General features: G+C 38.5%; 1 protein-coding gene across 1 annotated transcript in view; it reads right to left on the bottom strand.

The window, feature by feature from the left end:
* Nucleotides 1-13,693: 13,693 nt before the first annotated feature.
* LOC306856325 (sodium/calcium exchanger 1-like) overlaps nucleotides 13,694-19,720 on the bottom strand; it is a 102,404-nt gene continuing 96,377 nt past the window's right edge. Inside the window, exons 7-8 of the mRNA XM_079395547.1 lie at nucleotides 19,250-19,522; nucleotides 13,694-15,028 (exon numbers count right to left, since the gene is read on the bottom strand). Of these exons, the coding sequence (XP_079251673.1) occupies nucleotides 14,649-15,028; nucleotides 19,250-19,522 (653 nt within the window). The 3' untranslated portion in view covers nucleotides 13,694-14,648. The remainder of the gene's footprint in view (nucleotides 15,029-19,249; nucleotides 19,523-19,720) is intronic.

Genomic DNA, 19,720 nt, shown 5'->3' with positions numbered 1-19,720 from the left:
TCAGCATAATAAGTCATAGATCACAAATATCCGGAGACACAAAACTAGTTAACCTCAAAAGTGTTTTGATTTACTAAATGCTGCTATTCAGGCAAAATGACTAGCCTAAATCAAGAAAAGTATATCAAATGTTTTGAGACAAGACTTTGTGCCATCAAAGGTCACAAGAAAAATCATCTTGACCTGGAGAGCATTGTGCCGTAAACTTTCAGGAAAAAGGTACTCGGTTGTCAAAAGCTAAACTGAATGCAGCGTGGTCACGTGCGTTTTTGACAACTTACGAATGTGGATAAAACGGTCAGTCTCAAAATGTTCTGAAACCTGTTTACACTTGTTTTTAAGTTGTCAACCTGTAATTGGATTGCTGGGTTGCTGTTGGAAATGGTGCTAGTAACACCAGCAGGGGGCGCTTGGTACCAGTGATGGGGGGGGGGGGTGCTAAATGAGATGTTAAACTGAGGTCCTGGCACATTGCGGCCATTATAGATCCGAAGGTAGGTACCTTTGAAAACGTTTAGGGGTGTAACTTAAGTGTTCTGGCCAAATTTGCCCATTGGCCTTGATCAGGTATGGCGATATACTCGTATACTGCATCAGTTCTTCTCCTCTTCAACTGATGGGTGTGTTCATCCAGGTAGGCTAGAGGAGATTCTTCCACTCTCACTGCAAAGTGGTTTGAATGTGACAAAAGCGCTATATAAATGTATCATTGCTCAATTTGGCTGATGGTTACACACTTCAGCAGCATAAATACACTTTCAAAGAGATAAAATAGTTTCCAATCAGATGAAACAACCACAGCGAAAAGCAGGCGAAGTGATGTTCTGCTTCTCACAGTATCCTAATATTAGAAAGTTCAGGAGCGTTCAGCAAGCCTACAGTGTTAGTTTGCACTAAGAGTGAATCATCCTCACCCTGAAGTGACACTATGTGATGACTAACTTGCCTGAGCTAGTGATTCATGAAACAAGCATCCCTTCTCTCTCTCTCCTCCCAACTTGTAGCCTATTCCTTTTCTTCATCGTTTTAATTCAAACCATTTCCGCCCCTCTTTCTGTGACATTCGGGCAACCTGGCAGACAGAAAGGGAACACTGTACATGTAATTACAGACTCTGAAAAAGGGTAATGTGTTATTTTTTATTACTAGAAGGAGTTTGTCTATTTCCTCCAAAGCGCAGTGGGATGTTGAGCTAAATTAGTGCAATTGTTTATCAGTTGGTTAGATGTCAAGGTTTCTGACCTCCAGCTAATGTTTAATTTAGACATTTTTTTCTCAAATAAATTAAGCTGTAAACTGAATTAGCAGTTCTTGTGCTTTTCCTGCTTTGAAAGACATAAATGTAGATTAGAGATTACTATCCTGGTGATTGTACTTGCCTGCGGCCCTGCCACCAATCCAACTGAGCTCACCAAAGTCAAATCTGACAGTGAGATACAACATGACGGCTGTAATTGGCCAGAGTGGAATCCATTTCCAGTAACAACTGTGGGTGAGTTCTGAAGCACGATGTGAGCTGACCCCGCTTCAGCCCCGTCTCTCGCCACAGCCTCTGTGATTGAGGACACTAAATTGCCACTGTAATGTTTGTCACTGCAGCTGTGTCTTTTTTGGTCTACCCAGTGATCTGAAAATAGAGCTGTGGATTGCTAAAACAGACTGTCAACTGAAAACAATGAACGTCTGATTCCTCATCGATCAATAAGATTCTTGTTCTCAGAATTTTTAAAGAAGGTGATTCTCTGAATTACAACCATTTAGCATCAGCGTAGACTCAACAGGTAACACTTTATTCTCATTCCCTGTAGTGGCATATGAAAGCGCTTTGTACCTGCTATCAGTGTTAACATCCTGTCCAGTTCAATAATATTAATGTTTAGCACAATGGCATACATCCAGATGCATACAAAACAGTTCAGATGCTGTGAGTGGGGATCTACTTGAAAAATGAAGCAAAGATGGAGAGAGAAAGAAAGGAGAAAGAAAATACTTCTCATTTGACCGTCAAAATGTGCTTAAAGAGTTCAAAGGAGGTCCAAGGATCTCAAGTGAAGAACGACAGCATTGTTATGAGGGACATGTGCTCCAGTTCAAATGCATTATTGAACACTGGCCTTTTCTTTGGCTTGCTATTTCTGGTTTCCAATAAAGATCAAGGTTTCTCTTTTTATTGCATTTTTTTCTCTCAACTTTCCTTACTGCATAAATCACTAGCTCTCTGCAATGTCCAGGAAAATATAAATATCATAAGCCTTAAATATATAAATAAATAAATAAATAGAAATCATACACTAGAAAATGTTGACTGATTCGCTTTTGACAATAGAAGAGATGATTTTCAGGAGGGAATAGGCAGGGATCATAACTCAATAGAGAGTGCATGTAATGGAATGAATCTGGAAAGTCGAATGGAATATAATGGAATTTTTGCATATGAAAATGTATTTTGTATCGTTTATGTTGGAGAGAAATGTAAAGTTAGAACAAAAGTAAGAGAATGCAAAGTTGTAAGACATGCATCTGAGAAAAACAGATTAAAAATGTAGGAGCGGGACTACGTTGTTGATTGGATGGCGGCAGATCTGAATGTGAGCTTGCAGTTGATTGCAGAAGGGGTTTAAGTGGAATTAATGATCATCACCAGAGAGGTCTGGCATTTCACTGGACAGTCAAGATGACTTCTTGCTTAAAAAATTGAATTTAGACAAAAGAAAACTTTACAGTTACAATAATACAAAAGCTCAGTTAGTACATCAATTATTCATTGTCCTGATGGCTGTATTCTTTTGGAGCTGAAGAAAACCGCACTAGTCTTATTACACACATTTCTCTCATTGTGGTCCAGTTTTAGAGGCAACTCAACTTCAATAGTACGTTTGCTCTGCCTTCACAGATGCATGTCGGAATGGTTGTTTCATGCAGTTTCTGAGCAATAATAAATGAGAGCGTGTTATATTGATTTTACATCTCATATTTTTACTTGCTGAAGGATTTGTAGCTCCTCAAATGAACAGACTTTTTAAAAAGCGTATTTGCCTCCTGTTCTTCCCCTGTGAGGGTTTCTGTTGTGTTGTTCTGTTCTTGTATTTTACATTCTCCACTCCACAGCATTTCCTCTCCCCTGTCTTCCTCCTTCCTTTCTTTTCCTCTAATGACTGTTTTGTACTACTGCGCTGTTCATTGGTCTGCAGGGGGATGGGACCGAGTCAGGAACCATCTGTCAAACATTCTGGAGAATGCAAGAGCTCAAAAAGAATATCACCATTCAAGCATAGATTCATTAAGGGGGTCATATGATGACGAATCAAATTTTCCTTGATCTTTTGAGATAAAAGAGCTCTTTGTGTTATAAAAACTGTAACTCCCTCACAAACCTTGGGAAATGAGTACAACTCTTTTAAACTTCAAAGATGTTCAATTTATGCACCCTTCTGTTGTTCCAAAACTGCAAAACTTTCTTTCTTCTATAGAATACATACACAAATTTGAATTTTTATTTTGTTTGTTTTGGGCTCCACTGACTTTCATTATATGGATAAAAAGCACTTAAAATGTTCTTGAAAATATCTACATAAACAACACACAGCCTAAGTGCAGTTACATTGCAGTTAGTTAATTATCTTGAATATTACAGTTTGATGTGAAGACCAAAAGTCAATGAAGAAACATTGGTGTTTTGTTTTCTTTTGATGTTCGCATGAGAAAAAACAAAGCCATTTTAATAGAGTTAAAAAGTCTGTTAGTAATATACAATTCCAACTTTAATGTACTTGTTAATAAATTAAATATGAAACAAAGTTTTACGCATTACAAAGAGACTCATTCTCCATATTTTGGCAAAATACTGTAGTTTCCCTTCACATTACAGCTTTAATGAATTCACATAAAATCACACCTTTCTCTCTCACACATAGTTTTAGATACAACATTGAGAACATAAATTATTTTGTTGTTGTTGTGAAGATGATGATAAAGTACTCTATGCAGCACTTAAATCTTTTACCCAAAATATAAATTTGTCTTAGTACAGAACATATCTCAAGACAACAATAGTGTCATATAGCTAAGTAAAGAACACTTGGCTTTAAAAAAACTAAGTCATTTAAAACAGTAATTTATCAAATAGCAATACATACAAAACCAAACACAGTTCAATTCTTTTGTAAATATTTCAGTGTTTGTGATTAAAGAGAAATGCAATATCAGAAGACGAATGCACACACATAGAAAAGACATGCTTTAAGATTGAAATATCACAAGAGAGCACATGTGACTCCTGGGACTCTCGCACGACACAAGCACTCTGACGTACAAGAATGAAACGAGCATGCTATGACGGACTATGAATATCAGCTATTCAAGGTCATTTTGTTTATGCGAGGGTGTTTTGGGGAAGTGGAGACTGATTTAAGATCAAATAACAGTAATAAGTGTGGAAACACATTTTAAGGCACAGTTTAGTCAACAAGGAAATCACTGTTTTTACTTTCTTTCTTTCTGTTTTCCCCATACAATTAAAGTTAATGGGGTTTATTGATATTGTGGTCTCCAGTGACATTAAGTTTATTGACAAAACGTGTTTTGTTTTCCAATGAAGAAAGAAAATCATCCAAGTTTGGAATGACATAAAGAGTGAACTCTCTCTTTAAGTGTGTTTCAGTGCACATCTACTGTTATTTGATCATAAATCAGTCACAATGCCTTAGGCTTATTCCACAAGAGATGGTCCTAACTGGTCCACATAAACAGATTTTCTAGCAGGATATGTTCTCGTATGGTATTTTTCTTCAAGGTATTGGCTGGCTACTGAGTATTACATGGAGATTCACCACCATAATCCTCTGTAGTTGGTCATTTTTTTTTAGAAAACCCCATTAGTTTAATGCAACTATGACTGTTATGTTTAAATATGTTTACCTCAGGGAGAGCAATCACTTATCTGCTCTCCACAAACCAAAGGTTATATTAATATGACGCACAACTCTCAGGGGCAACTTAAGGCTCTTAATTAAGGATTGTCCTTGAATTAGGGTGGAAACTTTAAGTTCATTAACCCTGTGTGGCCATAAGGAGAGAGTTGAGAGTGACCTTATAAAGTAATTACAATCCACGGATCCCCCTCTCCATCCACCCTAGAGCACTGACACCAGACAACATAATGACAAAAAGACAATGACTCTTTTAAGACATTGCCTAGCAACAGGAAGCACTAAAAATACATCACTCTGTGCTTTTTTTAATCTGGTATCATTGGAATGTATAAATACACATATGCCAGTATAAATGCGGACTGTATCTACATCTGTTTCACTCACTTTCGTGTCACACATTGTGTAAGAACGTGAGCAGAGCACTTGTAACATTTCCATAGATGGCTGACTGTAGATTTTTATGGTTTATCATTCACCAAAATGGAGGGCTGTAGCAGGCCAGCCTCTTTTAAGCCAATGGTGTCGTCATAACAGATAGCACCCTTCTATAATGGTGCATTTGGCCATTGGCGTCATTATAAATCAGGGATAAATCAGGTAATGCGTTCCCTCTTACCATTTTTCAGAAATATCTTTAAAACTTTTATTTAGTGCATTAAAAAGTTTGAAGCACTGGTCTGCTGGGGCCCCTAATAGTGAGAATTTCCTACAGCTATAACTTTTTATTTCCTATAGCATGTGTCCCAGGTTGGGCCAAGCAGATGGCTGATAGCTGGGAAAATGGGGACATATTACCTCCTTATAAACAATTATTTAATATCTGCAAACTGAAACCCGTCATCACTGTATCGCTTAGCAAAGGACAACACTTGGCTGATCAATTGCTTCTGTCTGTCTCTGTCTGTTGTGCTGCTGAGAGGTTTGCGATTGTAGCTCCATGTAGCTTTCGCTTTTCTGTTGAATCTTACTTTCACTCTCTTTTGTTTAAAGTGATAATATATAACTTAATTCCCACCATATTTCTGGTATTATCTATCAAACTAATTTGATCGTTCGCTTTTTAAAACCGCGAGTGCGCGCGTTAGCATTCGTTAGCCGGTTAGCTTGTCACTCATGGTTCCATTCGCGTTTCTATTCGCGCCTATTATTGTTTTCTTTTTTCTCAATCCGTTTTTCACGAGTTCATCAAAGCAAATAAGCAAATCATTCTTCAATCATGGTGAGTAATGGCTTCTTCTCCTGCTATTGTTGTTTGCGCTGTTTGCCACATGTACAGTTTATCTCTCTTTGTCGGCGACGAGGAATTCACATATGATAAATGCAGGGAAATAGTTAGGCTGACCGAGAAGATTTCAGAATTAGAGATACGCATCCAAAATTTAGTTGAGGACAGTAAGAATGTGAGGCCTGTATACTGCTTTGGATGCGACTAGCTCTGGGAGTCCTGTACATTGTTCAGTTCCGGTAGAGCCTGTGCTGCAGGGCAACTGGGTGACAGTGAGAAACGGATTGAGAAAAAAAGAAAACAATAATAGGCGCGAATAGAAACGCGAATGGAACCTAGTCGCGGGTCAAAACACCACTCTTCCGTTCCGATCAAAACATCAAACAGGTTCTCTCCACTCAGTGACGCACCCACAGAGAAAGCTGATGAAAGTGCTCTAGTTATTGGCAATTCTATTGTACGGAACGTGAAAATAGAGACACCAGCCACCATAGTCCAATGTTTACCGGGAGTCAGAGTGCCTGACATCTTGGCAAATTTAAAAGTGGTGGCTAATACTAAACGTAAATTCAGTAAGATTGTTTTTCATGTCAGCGCTAATGATGTTCGACTTTGCCAGTCGGAGATCACTAAGTATAATGTTAAAGAGGTGTGTGAACTTGCATAGGTTTCATAGACAATTGGAAGAATTTTTGGGGCAGACCTGACTTGTTGAAAAGAGATGGTCTTTATCCCTCTTGGGGTGGTGGTGCTCTTTTCTCTAGAAATATGGCATATAGTCTTAGAGTTCATACTTGACTAACTGGGGCCCAGGTCAGGAAGCAGACAGACTGGCTAAACCGACCGTCTGCTAGCCACCTCACGTCACAGAAGTCAGTTAATTCTCAGCACATAGAGACTCTTTTACCTAGATATCACACTATAGAGACTGTGTCTGTTCCCCGAACTAGAAAATACAGAAAACATCCAAATCAAAGTAAGAGTAACAATTTAATTGATGTTCAACAAATAAAAAACAGATATAATACTGATAAATGATAAAGCTTGACTTATTGAATATTAGATCCCTTTTTACAAAAGCACTTTTTGTAAATGATATGATCACTGACCATAAACTAGATGTGCTTTGACAGAAACCTGGCTAAAACCAGATGACTACATTACTTTAAACGAGTCTACCCCCCAAGATTACAGTTACAAACATGAACCGTGTCCAAAAGGTAAAGGGGGAGGTGTTGCCACAATTTATAGCAATATTTTCAGTATTTCTCAGAGGTCGGGTTTCAAGTATAATTCGTTCGAAGTAATGGTGCTTCATATAACGTTATCCAAAGAAACAAGTGTTAATGATAAATCCCCTGCAATGTTTGTACTGGCTACTGTATACAGGCCACCAGGGCACCATATAGACTTTATTAAAGAATTTGCTGATTTTATATCTGAGGTAGTGCTGGCTGCAGATAAAGTCCTAATTGCTGGTGATTTTAATATCCATGTTGATAATGAAAGAGATTTGTTGGGATCAGCATTTATAGGCATTCTAAACTCCATTGGTGTTAAACAACACGTTTCAGGACCTACTCATTGTCGAAATCATACTCATGAGTATTACATGGAGTTAAATCATAGAATATGGAATTGATGTCAGTGGCATTGAAATATTACAGCAGAGCGATGATATCTCAGATCATTATCTAGTTTTGTGTATATTCCATATAGCTTAAGCTGTAAACTCCTTGTTACAAATATGGTAGAACCATCACTTCTACCACAAAATACTACTTTATAAATAATCTTCCTGACTTATCTCAATTCTTCAGCATATTCAATAACTCAGAACAACTTGATGATGTAATATAAACTATTGACTCTCACTTTTCTAGCACTTTAGATATGGTTGCTCCTTTACGCTTAAGGAAGATTAAGGAAAAGAGTCCAACACCATGGTATAATGAGCACACTCGGGCCCTAAAGAGAGCAGCCTGAAAATTGAGCGCATCTGGAAAAAAACAAAATTAGAGGTATTTCATATTGCTTGGCGGGAAAGTACCCTATCCTATAGAAAAGCATTAAAAACTGCTAGATCTGCTTACTTTATGTCTCTTTTAGAAGAAAACAAACACAACCCCAAGTATTTATTTAATACAGTGGCTAAATTAACAAAAAATATAACATCAGTAGTTGCAGACATTACCCAGCAGCACAGTAGTAATGACTTTATACTACTTTACTTCCAAGATCGAAACTATTGGAGATAAAATTGTAACCATGCAGCTGTCAGCCACAGTATCGCATCAGATCCCTATATAGATCCCGCACTATAGATCCCCTGAGGAACAATTCTACTCATTCTCTTCTATTGGAAATGAAGAATTGTATAAACTTGTTAAATCATCTAAACCAACAACCTGTATTTTAGACCCTGTTCCATCTAAGCTCCTAAAAGAGGTGCTTCCAGAAGTAATAGATCCTCTTCTGAATATTATTAACTCATCATTGTCATTAGGATATGTCCCAAAAACCTTCAAACTGGCTGTTATTAAGCCTCTCATTAAAAAAACACAACTTGACCCCAAATAATTAATTAATTACAGACCGATCTCGAAGATCCCTTTTCTGTCAAAGATATTAGAAAAGGTAGTATCATCACAACTATGTTCCTTCTTGGAGAAAAATGATATATGTGAGGATTTCCAGTCAGGTTTTAGACCATATCATAGTACTGAGACTGCTCTCGTTAGAGTTACAAACGACCTGCTTTTATCATCTGATCGTGGTTGTATCTCTCTATTAGTGCTACTGGATCTTAGCGCCGCATTTGACACTATCAATCACAATATTCTTTTAAATAGACTAGAAAATTATGTTGGTATTAGAGGAAGTGCACTGGCATGGTTCAAATTGTACTTATCTGACCGCCATCAATTTGTGGCAGTAAATGAAGAGGTATCATACCAATAACAAGTGCTGTATGGAGTACCTCAAGGCTCAGTACTTGGCCCCTTACTTTTCACGTTTTACATGTTACCCGGGGGAGATATCATTAGGAAACATGTTGTTAGCTTTCACTGTTATGCTGATGATACCCAGCTCTATATTTCTTCGCGACCTGATGAAACTTACCAATTTGCAAAAATAACGGAATGTATAGTTGATATCAAAAACTGGATGACTAGCAATTTCTTACTGCTAAATTCTGAAAAAACAGAGGTGTTAATTATTGGACCAAAAACTTTTGCATGTAATAACCTAGATCACTGTCTAATACTTGATGGCTGCTCTGTAAATTCTTCATCATCAGTTAGGAACCTAGGCGTACTTTTTGATAACAATCTTTCCTTCGAAAAACATGTTTCTAGCATTTGTAAAGCTGCATTTTTCCATCTTAAAAATATATCTAAATTACGACCTATGCTCTCAATGTCAAATGCAGAAACATTAATTCATGCATTCATGACCTTGAGGCTAGATTATTGTAATTTACCATCCTTGTTGCCATTGATTACTAAAATTGTCCATGCTTCACTTGTCTCTGGTTCTGTACCGTTATTCTTTAAATCTGCTATTATTACTCCTATACTTAAGAAGTCTGGGGCTGATCCGTTTAACTTTGATAATTTCCGTCCAATTTCTAATTTACCGTTTATATCCAAGATAATAGAAAAGTGTGTTGCAATTCAAATTCAAGAACATCTCTCTAATAATAATCTGTATGAACAATTTCAATCTGGCTTTCGTCCTCACCATAGCACTGAGACTGCTCTTGTTAGAATAACTAATGATCTGTTGTTGGCAGCTGACTCTGGGCTTTTAACCATACTTGTCCTTCTTGATTTGTCTGCTGCTTTTGATACTGTCTCACATGAGATACTTCTCGACAGGCTGGTTTCTATTGGGATCACTGGTATTCCACTGTCTTGGTTTAGGTCGTATCTTTCTGGACGTACTCAGTGTATTCAATTAAAACATTTTAGATCAAGAACATCAACAGTTACCACTGGGGTTCCCCAGGGTTCTGTTTTGGGCCCGCTTCTTTTTATTATTTATATACTTCCTCTTGGTTACATTTTGAGGAAACATGGTGTTCTTTTTCATTGTTATGCGGATGACACCCAACTTTACCTGTCTGCCAAACCCACTGGTTCTTTTCCACCACCATCTTTATCTAGCTGTTTAGTTGAAATTAAACATTGGCTTTCAGCTAATTTTTTGAAGCTAAATGGCAACAAAACTGAGGCCCTACTTATTGGCACTAGATCTGTTTTGTCTAAATCTAATTGTTTTTCTTTGTCCATTGATAATAATACAATACTTCCTTCTTCACAGGTTAAAAGTTTGGGTGTTGTCATGGATAGCACACTATCCTTTGAAACTCAAATTAATAGTGTTACGCGGACTGCATACTTCCACTTGCGTAATATTAACCGTCTCCGTCCCTTTCTTTCTACCAATAATACAGCAGTTCTTGTTAATGCGTTAGTTACTTCACGTATAGACTATTGCAATGCCCTTTTCACTGGTGTTCCTGCTAAATTGTTACATAAGCTCCAGTTGGTTCAGAACTCTGCAGCTCGTGTTCTTTCTAGAACACCTTTTAATGAGCACATTTCTCCAGTTCTTCAGCAGTTGCACTGGCTTCCAGTAAAGTATCGAGTAGAGTTTAAGATCTTGCTACTTACTTACAAGGCACTTCATAATCTTGCACCTCAATACCTCAATCAACTTCTTCATGTCTACACCCCCTCACGTGCTCTTAGATCCTCATCTTCAATTTCTCTTGTGGTACCTCGGATTCGACTAACTACCATGGGTGCCAGATCTTTTAGCTATGCTGCCCCCCGCCTATGGAATTCCCTTCCCAATGATATTCGCAATAGCAATTGCTTGCTGACTTTTAAAACACGTCTTAAAACATATCTCTTTATACAGGCTTTTTTATGATCTGTATTACTGAGTCTCTACTGCATTTTACTTGTATATGTACAGAGTTTGTTGTGTGTTTTTGTTTTATGCTGTGATTTGTATTTTTAATTGTGTGAGGTGACCTTGGGTGTTTTGAAAGGCGCCATTAAATAAAATTCATTATTATTATTATTAATGCTTTATTGGGTGGTTGCTCTGCACGTTTAATAAACAAACTCCAGCTGGTTCAAAATGCAGCAACTAGAGTTCTTACTAGAACCAAGAAGTATGACCACATTAGCCCAGTTCTGTCAACACTGTACTGGCTCCCTATTAAACATTGTATACATTTTAAGATCTTGCTAATTACCTATAAAGCCCTGAATGGTTTGGCACCTCAGTATTTGAGTGAGCTCTTATCGCATTATAGCATTACTGCGATCTCAAAACTCTGGCCATTTCATAATACCTAGAATATCAAAATCAACTGCGGGCAGAGATCGTTTTCCTATTTAGTCCCCGAACTCTGGAACAATCTACCTAACACTGTTCAGGAAGCAGACACACTCTGTCAGTTTAAATCTAGATTAAAGACCCATCTTTTTAACCTGGCTTACACATAATACACTATCGCATTTCTAATTCAAATCCGTTAAAGGATTGTTAGGCTGCATTAATTAGGTCAACCGGAACTGGGAGCACTTCCCAAAATACCTGATGTACTTGTTACATTGTTAGAAGAATGGCATCTATGCTAATATTAGTCTGTTTCTTTCTTATTCCTAGGTCACCGTAGCCACCCAGATCCAGACTGTATCCAGATCAGATGGAGGATCAGCACCTAGAGATGACCTCTACAGCCAGGACACCTAGATGAGCCCCAGAGACTGATCCCCAGTGAAGACCCTGTCTCCAAGACGGCCATCGGGACAAGATCACAGGAACCAGATGAGTCCTTTGCACAATCTGATTCTGCTTTAGCCAAGATTTAAACTGCTGATTTTGTCTGGCCAGAGGAGAATGACACTATTTCGACAAACTATTTCCCCATCTAAATACTGTAAAGCTGATATAAAGCCACCCAGATTTATATCAAGCCGATGTAAAGCTGCTTTGACACAATTTGCATTGTTAAAAGCGCCATACAAATAATATTGACTTGACAAAGAAGAGTATGGGATAGAGATCTGGACTAACTAAGCAAATCCTGGCTAACTGGAAATGAACCAAGTCTTATTAGCTAAGGAGCAGATGGAGAACACTGATTAAAGAGAGCAAACTCAAATTGAACTGGAATCCAATCCATTATACATTAACCACGCACATAAACGCAAATTAGGTGACGCCGATGCTATCAGGAGAGGTAAGTGCTTGAATAATTAGAAACGCTCAGGATTTATGTGGCAAAAGTGAGGGACTCACATTTCATGGGTAAAATATCCACGTTGTGCATGAACGAAACTCATAATTTTCCCCATGTCAGTGTAAACTCAGTGACATACCTACTGTATGGCCTAGAGACATTGTACTGTTGATATCAAGGCACCCATGTTGTGTTCAAACACAACCACATGACTCAATGATGCAATGCCTTCAGTAGTGAATAGAGCAAAAAGCTTGACACAGTGAAGCTGTAGAACATGGCTTGGTACAACAGGACAGTCACTGCATGTTTTAGGACCAACGAATGTATCACATGAAAGCTGCAGCCAAAACTGATGGATGTTGGGAGAGGATCCAGAAGCTTATAGGATGGGAGCCTGAAACTCTTGAGCATGGCAGTGACAGACACGAAATTCACTGTGCTTGAGTTTAGCACACTTTCATACATTCAGACACTCATAGTCAGATACAAAGACTCTGAACACAGTTTGACAGAAAGGCACACACGACACTCGTACGTTTCTTCAAATCTGTTGCACTCGCCCATTTGAATATGCTCTCTCTCTCTCTCTCTCTCTCTCTCTCTCTCTCTCTCACACACACACACACACAGCCTACAGTATTTCCGCACATAATACATAGTTCATAATAATAAATATCAATAAATATCACATGAATAAACACCAACACCTTGGTTCTTATGTCACCTTTAAACTATTTCTTTTGGTCTCCATTCAACTTCTATCGCTAATGTTGTTCCATGCAAATTGTGTATCTCTTCAGGTTTTGTTAACTTTCAACAAAAATAACCAGAAAAGATTGAAAAAGATCTTTCTTTCCGTCTTACAATCCTTCTATTGACTTCATAATTAACTTTCAGTAGCATGGTAAAAATAAATAAATAAATAAATAATAAAAAAAACACAAGAGCATTTTTAAAAGATTTACAATACCAGCAAATAGTAAATGTGAAGAAGGTGTGGTGTGGTAAGTCATGTCAAAAGAAGCCATGGTATAGATAATATTGGGGCAGGGCCACAAATGAAGAAGGTGTGGCATAAGTAGAGTTGTGGGGGGCGGGGTCAGAATTGAAATGGGTGTGATGTAGGTAGTGACAGTGTGGGATCAGAGGGGAAAATATGTGGTATACTGTAGATAATACAGGGGTGGAGTCAGAGATGGAAGGGGTGTGGCACAGGTAGGGTTGTGGGTGAGGTCAGAAGTGAAGAGGGTGTTGTTTGTTGTGAACTGGAATCATATGTAAATAAAGAATGGTAATATTGGGGTGGGCCAGAGATTAAAAGGTGTGGCATAGGTAGTGTAATGGGTGGAATCAGAAGTGAAGTATGGTGTATGTAGTGATGGGGCGGGGTCACTATAGTAGTATAAGGGTGTAAGTATTACATTGAGGCGAGGTTAATAGTGAGGAAGTTGCTCTATCATTATTGAGGGTGAGGTCAGAGTTGAAGAAGGTCTGGTGTAGGTAGCACTGGGGCATGTTCAGAGGTGATGAAGATGTTTTGAGTAGAATTTGGCCAGGGTTATGGGCAAAGGTCATATTAGGGGCGGAGTCAGTTTGAGAAGCTCAGCCCTCACCGGATCACTTGAGCTGAAATTATAGTTGTGAAAAATGAACAGTGCTATAGTGAGGTACAAATGTCTGCGGGGAGCTTCACTAACAGGCAAGAGAAGACAGATGAAACAGAGTGTTCATGTCTTGAGGGTAGGTAGAGGTGTGAAGCATGCCCAAATCTCTGCAGTGGGAATGAGTCTATTGACAGCGACTTGGAGGAAGAGAGAATAATAGAAGAGGGATTTCTGAGAGAATATCGAAGTGAGGCGTAAAGGATCATCCTTGGAAAAAACAGCACTGAAGCAAGAAAAACGCTGAGGGGGCTTTCGGGAGAGTATTCTGGAGAGAGTTGCTGTGTCTCTATATCCAAGGGGTGGCAGACACCATGTAAGAGAGCTCCATCTATAAAGAGAAGCTGTGCATGAAACCACAGAGCCTCTATCATCCTCCACTGACACTCATCTAGATTTCCACGTCAGTGTTAGCGAAAGGATGCGAGTTAAATTTCAACAACAATAATAATCAGTAAGAACAGATGTAAACACTAATTTTAGACTGCTCATATACACAAAAGCAGAGGGGAAGAATGATGGGAGGTTTTACAGCAAAGAGTACATCTCTTTTAGGAACTTTCTCAGAAGCCAGGCACGTAGCAGTAAGCCTCTAGCGAGGCCAGCAGGATATAGATGAGCCACATTGTGATAAAGAGGAACACGGTGAGCAGCTTGGTGGTTCGCGGGCCCCCCAGCTCGCCCCCGGACACAGAGGGCCGGCGGCGGTAAAGTAGTGTCAGAACAGACAGCAGTGCCATGATGGTGAAGAGGGTGACGGAAAACGCCAGCGACCCCGGCGGGACCTGGAATTTTTTGCCCTGACTGTTCCAGTACACAGCAGCGATGGTCCACGCCACTCCGATACCCAGGAAGACGTTAACTGCATTACTACCTGTCACATTTCCAATGGATGCATCGGCGTATTGGTCCTGGATGGCTGCCACCTTGCTGGCAAAGGTATCTGCAGAGGGGAAAAGAAAAGACAAGATGAAAAAAGAATAGTGAGAACTGGAAGAGCCCCAGAGAAACATTTTAACGAAAGACATAGCTCATAGCTCAGGACAGTGTTTTCCAAACCTGTTCCTGGAAGCACATCTGCAGTACACATTTCAAAGTCTTCCTAATATAACACACCTGATTCAACGCATTAGCAGAGAGCTGAAATGGATGGGGCGGATAAGGATAATGCATCCAATAACAGGGTTGGGAAACACTGGCTCAGAAGACAGAATGGAGGTATCAATTATGTTTAATCAACATTGTCTCAGATGTTTCTTCTTAAAGTCCATATGAGAAAGAAAAGCAGAAACAAATGAGGGAATAGTTAACATACAATAAAGAGTATAGAAATACATAATAAAATTAATGTTGTTAGCAACTCAGTCTTGCAAGAACCTAATTATAATTGATTGCGTTCAAATTATAATATCTGACTTTTGATTGCAGACTTTGGTATCTTTCATTGTGATCTCTTGTGAATCTCTAGATGAGACAAATACGAGATTACAATTGTCTTTTTCTCATAAGAAATATCTGGCAATAAGGATGGGCAAAAGACAGGTTAAAACAATAAACCTATAAAAAGTTATAGATATGAGTTTTCAGTCTGATTTGAATGTGATGTGATAAAAGTGCAGAATAGCAGTAATGGCTAGAAAACATCTTTCTATTGAGTGCACACAAAAACATCACAGTCCAACTAGTCCAAATGCACCCACATTCCTTCGGAAACACTGTACTTCTGTCATTTCTTCTCCTATCTCTCACTTAATAAATATGTCCTTTATCTCTGCCACTGTTCCAATTTCACTGAAAATTGCTGTTGTTACTCCTATTCTTAAAAAACCAAACCTGGACCCAGCAGATTTCACCAACTATCGTCCAATCTCCAATTTACCATTTATTTCGAAAATTATGGAAAAAGTTGTTGCCAATCAGCTACAGTCTTTTCCAGCTCTCAGTGATCAGTTCGATGCATTTCAATCTGGGTTTCGTTCTCATCACAGCACTGACACTGCTTTAGTCAAGGTTGTCAATGATCTGTTACTTTCTGGTGACTCAGGTAATCTCTCCATTCTCCTGCTGCTTGACCTCAGCTCAGCATTTGATACTGCCTGTCACAAGTTATTACATTCCCGCCTTTCTGAGATAGGTGTCTCAGGTGCTGCACTATCCTGGTTCTCTTCCTATCTCACTGATAGACAATACTACATAACTATGCATAATTATAAATCTCCCACTACTTTACTCAGTCAGGGTATACCCCAGGGCTCTGTTCTCGGGCCATTACTATTTATTACTTACATCATGCCTCTTGGACATATTATCCTTCATCATGGTTTTCATTATCACTGTTATGGTGATGATATTCAGATTTATACTGCCTGCAGACCAGACTCCATTCACCAGACCACATCACTATCTACCTGTGTTAATGAGCTAAAGGCCTGGCTCAGTTCTAATTTTCTCAGTTTGAATTTAAACAAAACAGAAATTTTAATTACTGGCCCCCCTTCACTAACAAAAAACATAGTAAATGCTTCCAGTTTCAACCTTGATGCTACAGCAGTTTTTCCATCTGCTACTGTCAGAAATTTAGGCATTACTCTTGATCATGCACTGACTCTGGATGCTTACATTAGTAAACTATCCAAAGCTGCATTTTCCAGCTTTGTCGTTTAGCCCAACTTCAATCATATGTTTCTCCAAAAGATGCTGAATCATTAGTGCATGCTTTTATTACATCACGCCTCGACTACTGTAATGCTCTTTTTGCCGGATTACCATTGCACTCAATCTCTCGTTTACAATATATTCAAAACTCTGCTGCAAGAATATAAACCCATACTAAGCAATCTGCTCATATTACCCCTATCTTATTTAAACTCCATTGGCTCCCTGTATCATCCCGCATTATTACAAAATTATTCTGCTTACTTTTAAATCACTCAATGGCCTTGCTCCCCCTTATCTCTCTGATCTACTGTCTCCTTACTGTCTCCGCCTCGATCAATTCGATCGTTAGGTTGTGAACTTCTTACTGTACCTAGATTTCGTTTATCCTCAATGGGTGGCAGATCATTTTCCATCAAAGCATCTAAACTATGTAACTCTATACCTCTGGAACTAAGGACAATAACCTCTCTCTCTGTATTTAAATCACAACTCAAAACCTACTTGTTTACCCAATATTTTCAAATCATATCATGTTCTTTAGACACTCCTCTCATCCTGTACTACCAGCTGTAATTCTTTGAGTATTTTCGTTTTGTGTATTTTTATTGCATTTTCTATTCTTTGTTTGTTACTTATTGACATTATCTTTTTTTTCCCTATTGTTACTTATACTATGTCTGTATCTATATTGTTACGATTCGACTGTCTATTGTGTTTCTGCTTTTGTACAGCGTCCTTGAGCTTGGGAAAGGCGCTATTTAAATTAAACACTATTATTATAACTAGTGAAATGAGTCTTGTGAATTGATTCTTTTAATAAATCATTCAAAAACACTCAAGGACTTATCAATTTGATTAATGCTTTGTTAAATAAACTCACTCAATCTATCAGAGTAGTTACTGAATCAACATCTATACAGGTAAAATACTTCCAAAAAGATTTGGATGTGCAGAAAAAGATTTGGGAAAATGTGGAGTCACACTGCAAGTATTGGAAACGCCTTTAAAATCTTTTTCTGACACTATTTTACCTTGAAAAAACACATAACATCAAATTTGTGACTACTAGGGTTCTTTGAAAAAGTGGGCAGAACTTATTTCATATTTTTTCATCGCTTTTCCAGAACAATGTGTATATTACAATATATACACATTATAAACTATACATTACAACATCATTACCAACCAAAATGTATAAGAATATTGTAATACAAATGTGTACTTATATTGCCCAACTCTAACTGAGCAGACAGAAATGGAAGCACCTCTATTTAATCTTACTGCTGTCTTGAAGAAACAACAGAGATATAAAACAGATCTCATTTGAGATTCGTCTTTTGACGAAAAGTGGATCTTTTCATTATGTGTGTTAGAGCTTGAGGATGGTTTGACATATAGAGATTTAGCCCATTCACTCTAATGCAGCTAATGCCAAGACAAACACACAGATCTTGCAAATCATGGTCTGCTAAATAGTCCATATAATTAAACACAGTCTAAGGGTGCTTTCACACCTGGCCCATTGTTTCGGAAGCTGGCACGTTTCCCCCCTTAGCTTGGTTCGTTTGGGCATACAGTATGTAAACATGGCAATTGCGCTTGGATCTGCGGCAAAACAATCGGTCCTAGATCGCCTGAACCAGGTGGTCTCGGCTCGATTGAAAACGAACTCTGGAGCGGTTCGGTTGTAGTGAGAAAGCAATCCGATCCAACGGACCAACGAACCAGGCTATATCACAATGGATGATGGGTAATTCCGTAAATTCCGTGAAAGGCAGTAGCTGTGTTGTTTTGCTAATTCCTCTTAAAATTAACCATGGATTAACCTGGAGCAGAGCCTAGGTTAAATGCCTTCGCCATTCAAAATCAAAGCATGCCTTTTCATTTTCTAATGCCGTCTTTTGCTCTTCTCCGTTGTAGGTGCATTTTAAAAATGTTTTCCCGATGAATCCTGGACTCCTGCTCAAAATGATAAATTAATATAACGACAGCTACAAAAAAAACCCAACAATAAGCCCGCGAAGCTGTTGACATTCCATCCTGACAGGTGACAGCTATGAGCGGAATCACAGAAAATAAACCATGGAACTTTGACCAAAGAGAGGACAGTTTACTCGCATGTGATTTGTATTAACAATTTTGGTCCGTTTAGAAACTTTGCCATGTGAAAGCGAACTGCACCAAGAATAAAATGCAATATTGTCATAATTTTAATCCCTGTTTCGGAACAAAGCAATCGATCTATAGGTGTAAAAGCACAAGCTACTACATTCACACATCCACACAAAAGCTGACTGGGGCTATTATGGAACGATAAATTCGAAAACATGTTGAAAGCAGCGGCCGCATTTCAATTATGTAATACATAAATATTTGATAGAATACTTGATTCTAATTTGTTAATCATGGCATTCAGGGTTTATTTTTTGATAATGACCAGATGACTACATTATCCTTTACTAATTAGCTACATGCGATGGTATCTGATACACAAATAAACACTCACCAGGCACAGATGTGCCCAAGGCCACAAACACCACAGCTGTGACAGAGTCCTTCAGGCCTACTGTACAACCAAAGTGAGAGGCCAAATCTCCAGTAAAAGCGGTCAGGACCCCGATGAGCATGATAGAGACGATGAAGCAGGCCCAGCCGTTCCAGTAATCCGTAGGTGGAACAAAGGCGAACAGAACCTTCCAGAAAACTGTCAGGAAGTGCATGATGTAATCAAAGCACGAGGGCAAGCGCTCTTCCCCGCTCTCCTCTTCATCATCATCACCTAAGGAGGTAAACAAAAGGTACAGTATATAGACGCATTTGCTTGATTATGACAAAAAATGTTTCACGGTTATTTTGGTCAGTATTAAAGTGTTAGTTCACCCAAAATTAAAAATTCTGTCAGTAATTACTCACGTTCATGTCGTTCCAAACCCGTAAGACCTTTGATCATCTTTGGAACACAAATTAAGATATTTCA

The sequence above is a fragment of the Barbus barbus genome, assembly GCF_936440315.1.
Source record: "Barbus barbus genome assembly, chromosome: 36".
In the NCBI taxonomy this organism is placed as follows: domain Eukaryota; kingdom Metazoa; phylum Chordata; class Actinopteri; order Cypriniformes; family Cyprinidae; genus Barbus; species Barbus barbus.
The sequence above is the reverse complement of the archived record's forward strand: the minus strand, read 5'-3'. Positions and strand labels throughout refer to the sequence as shown.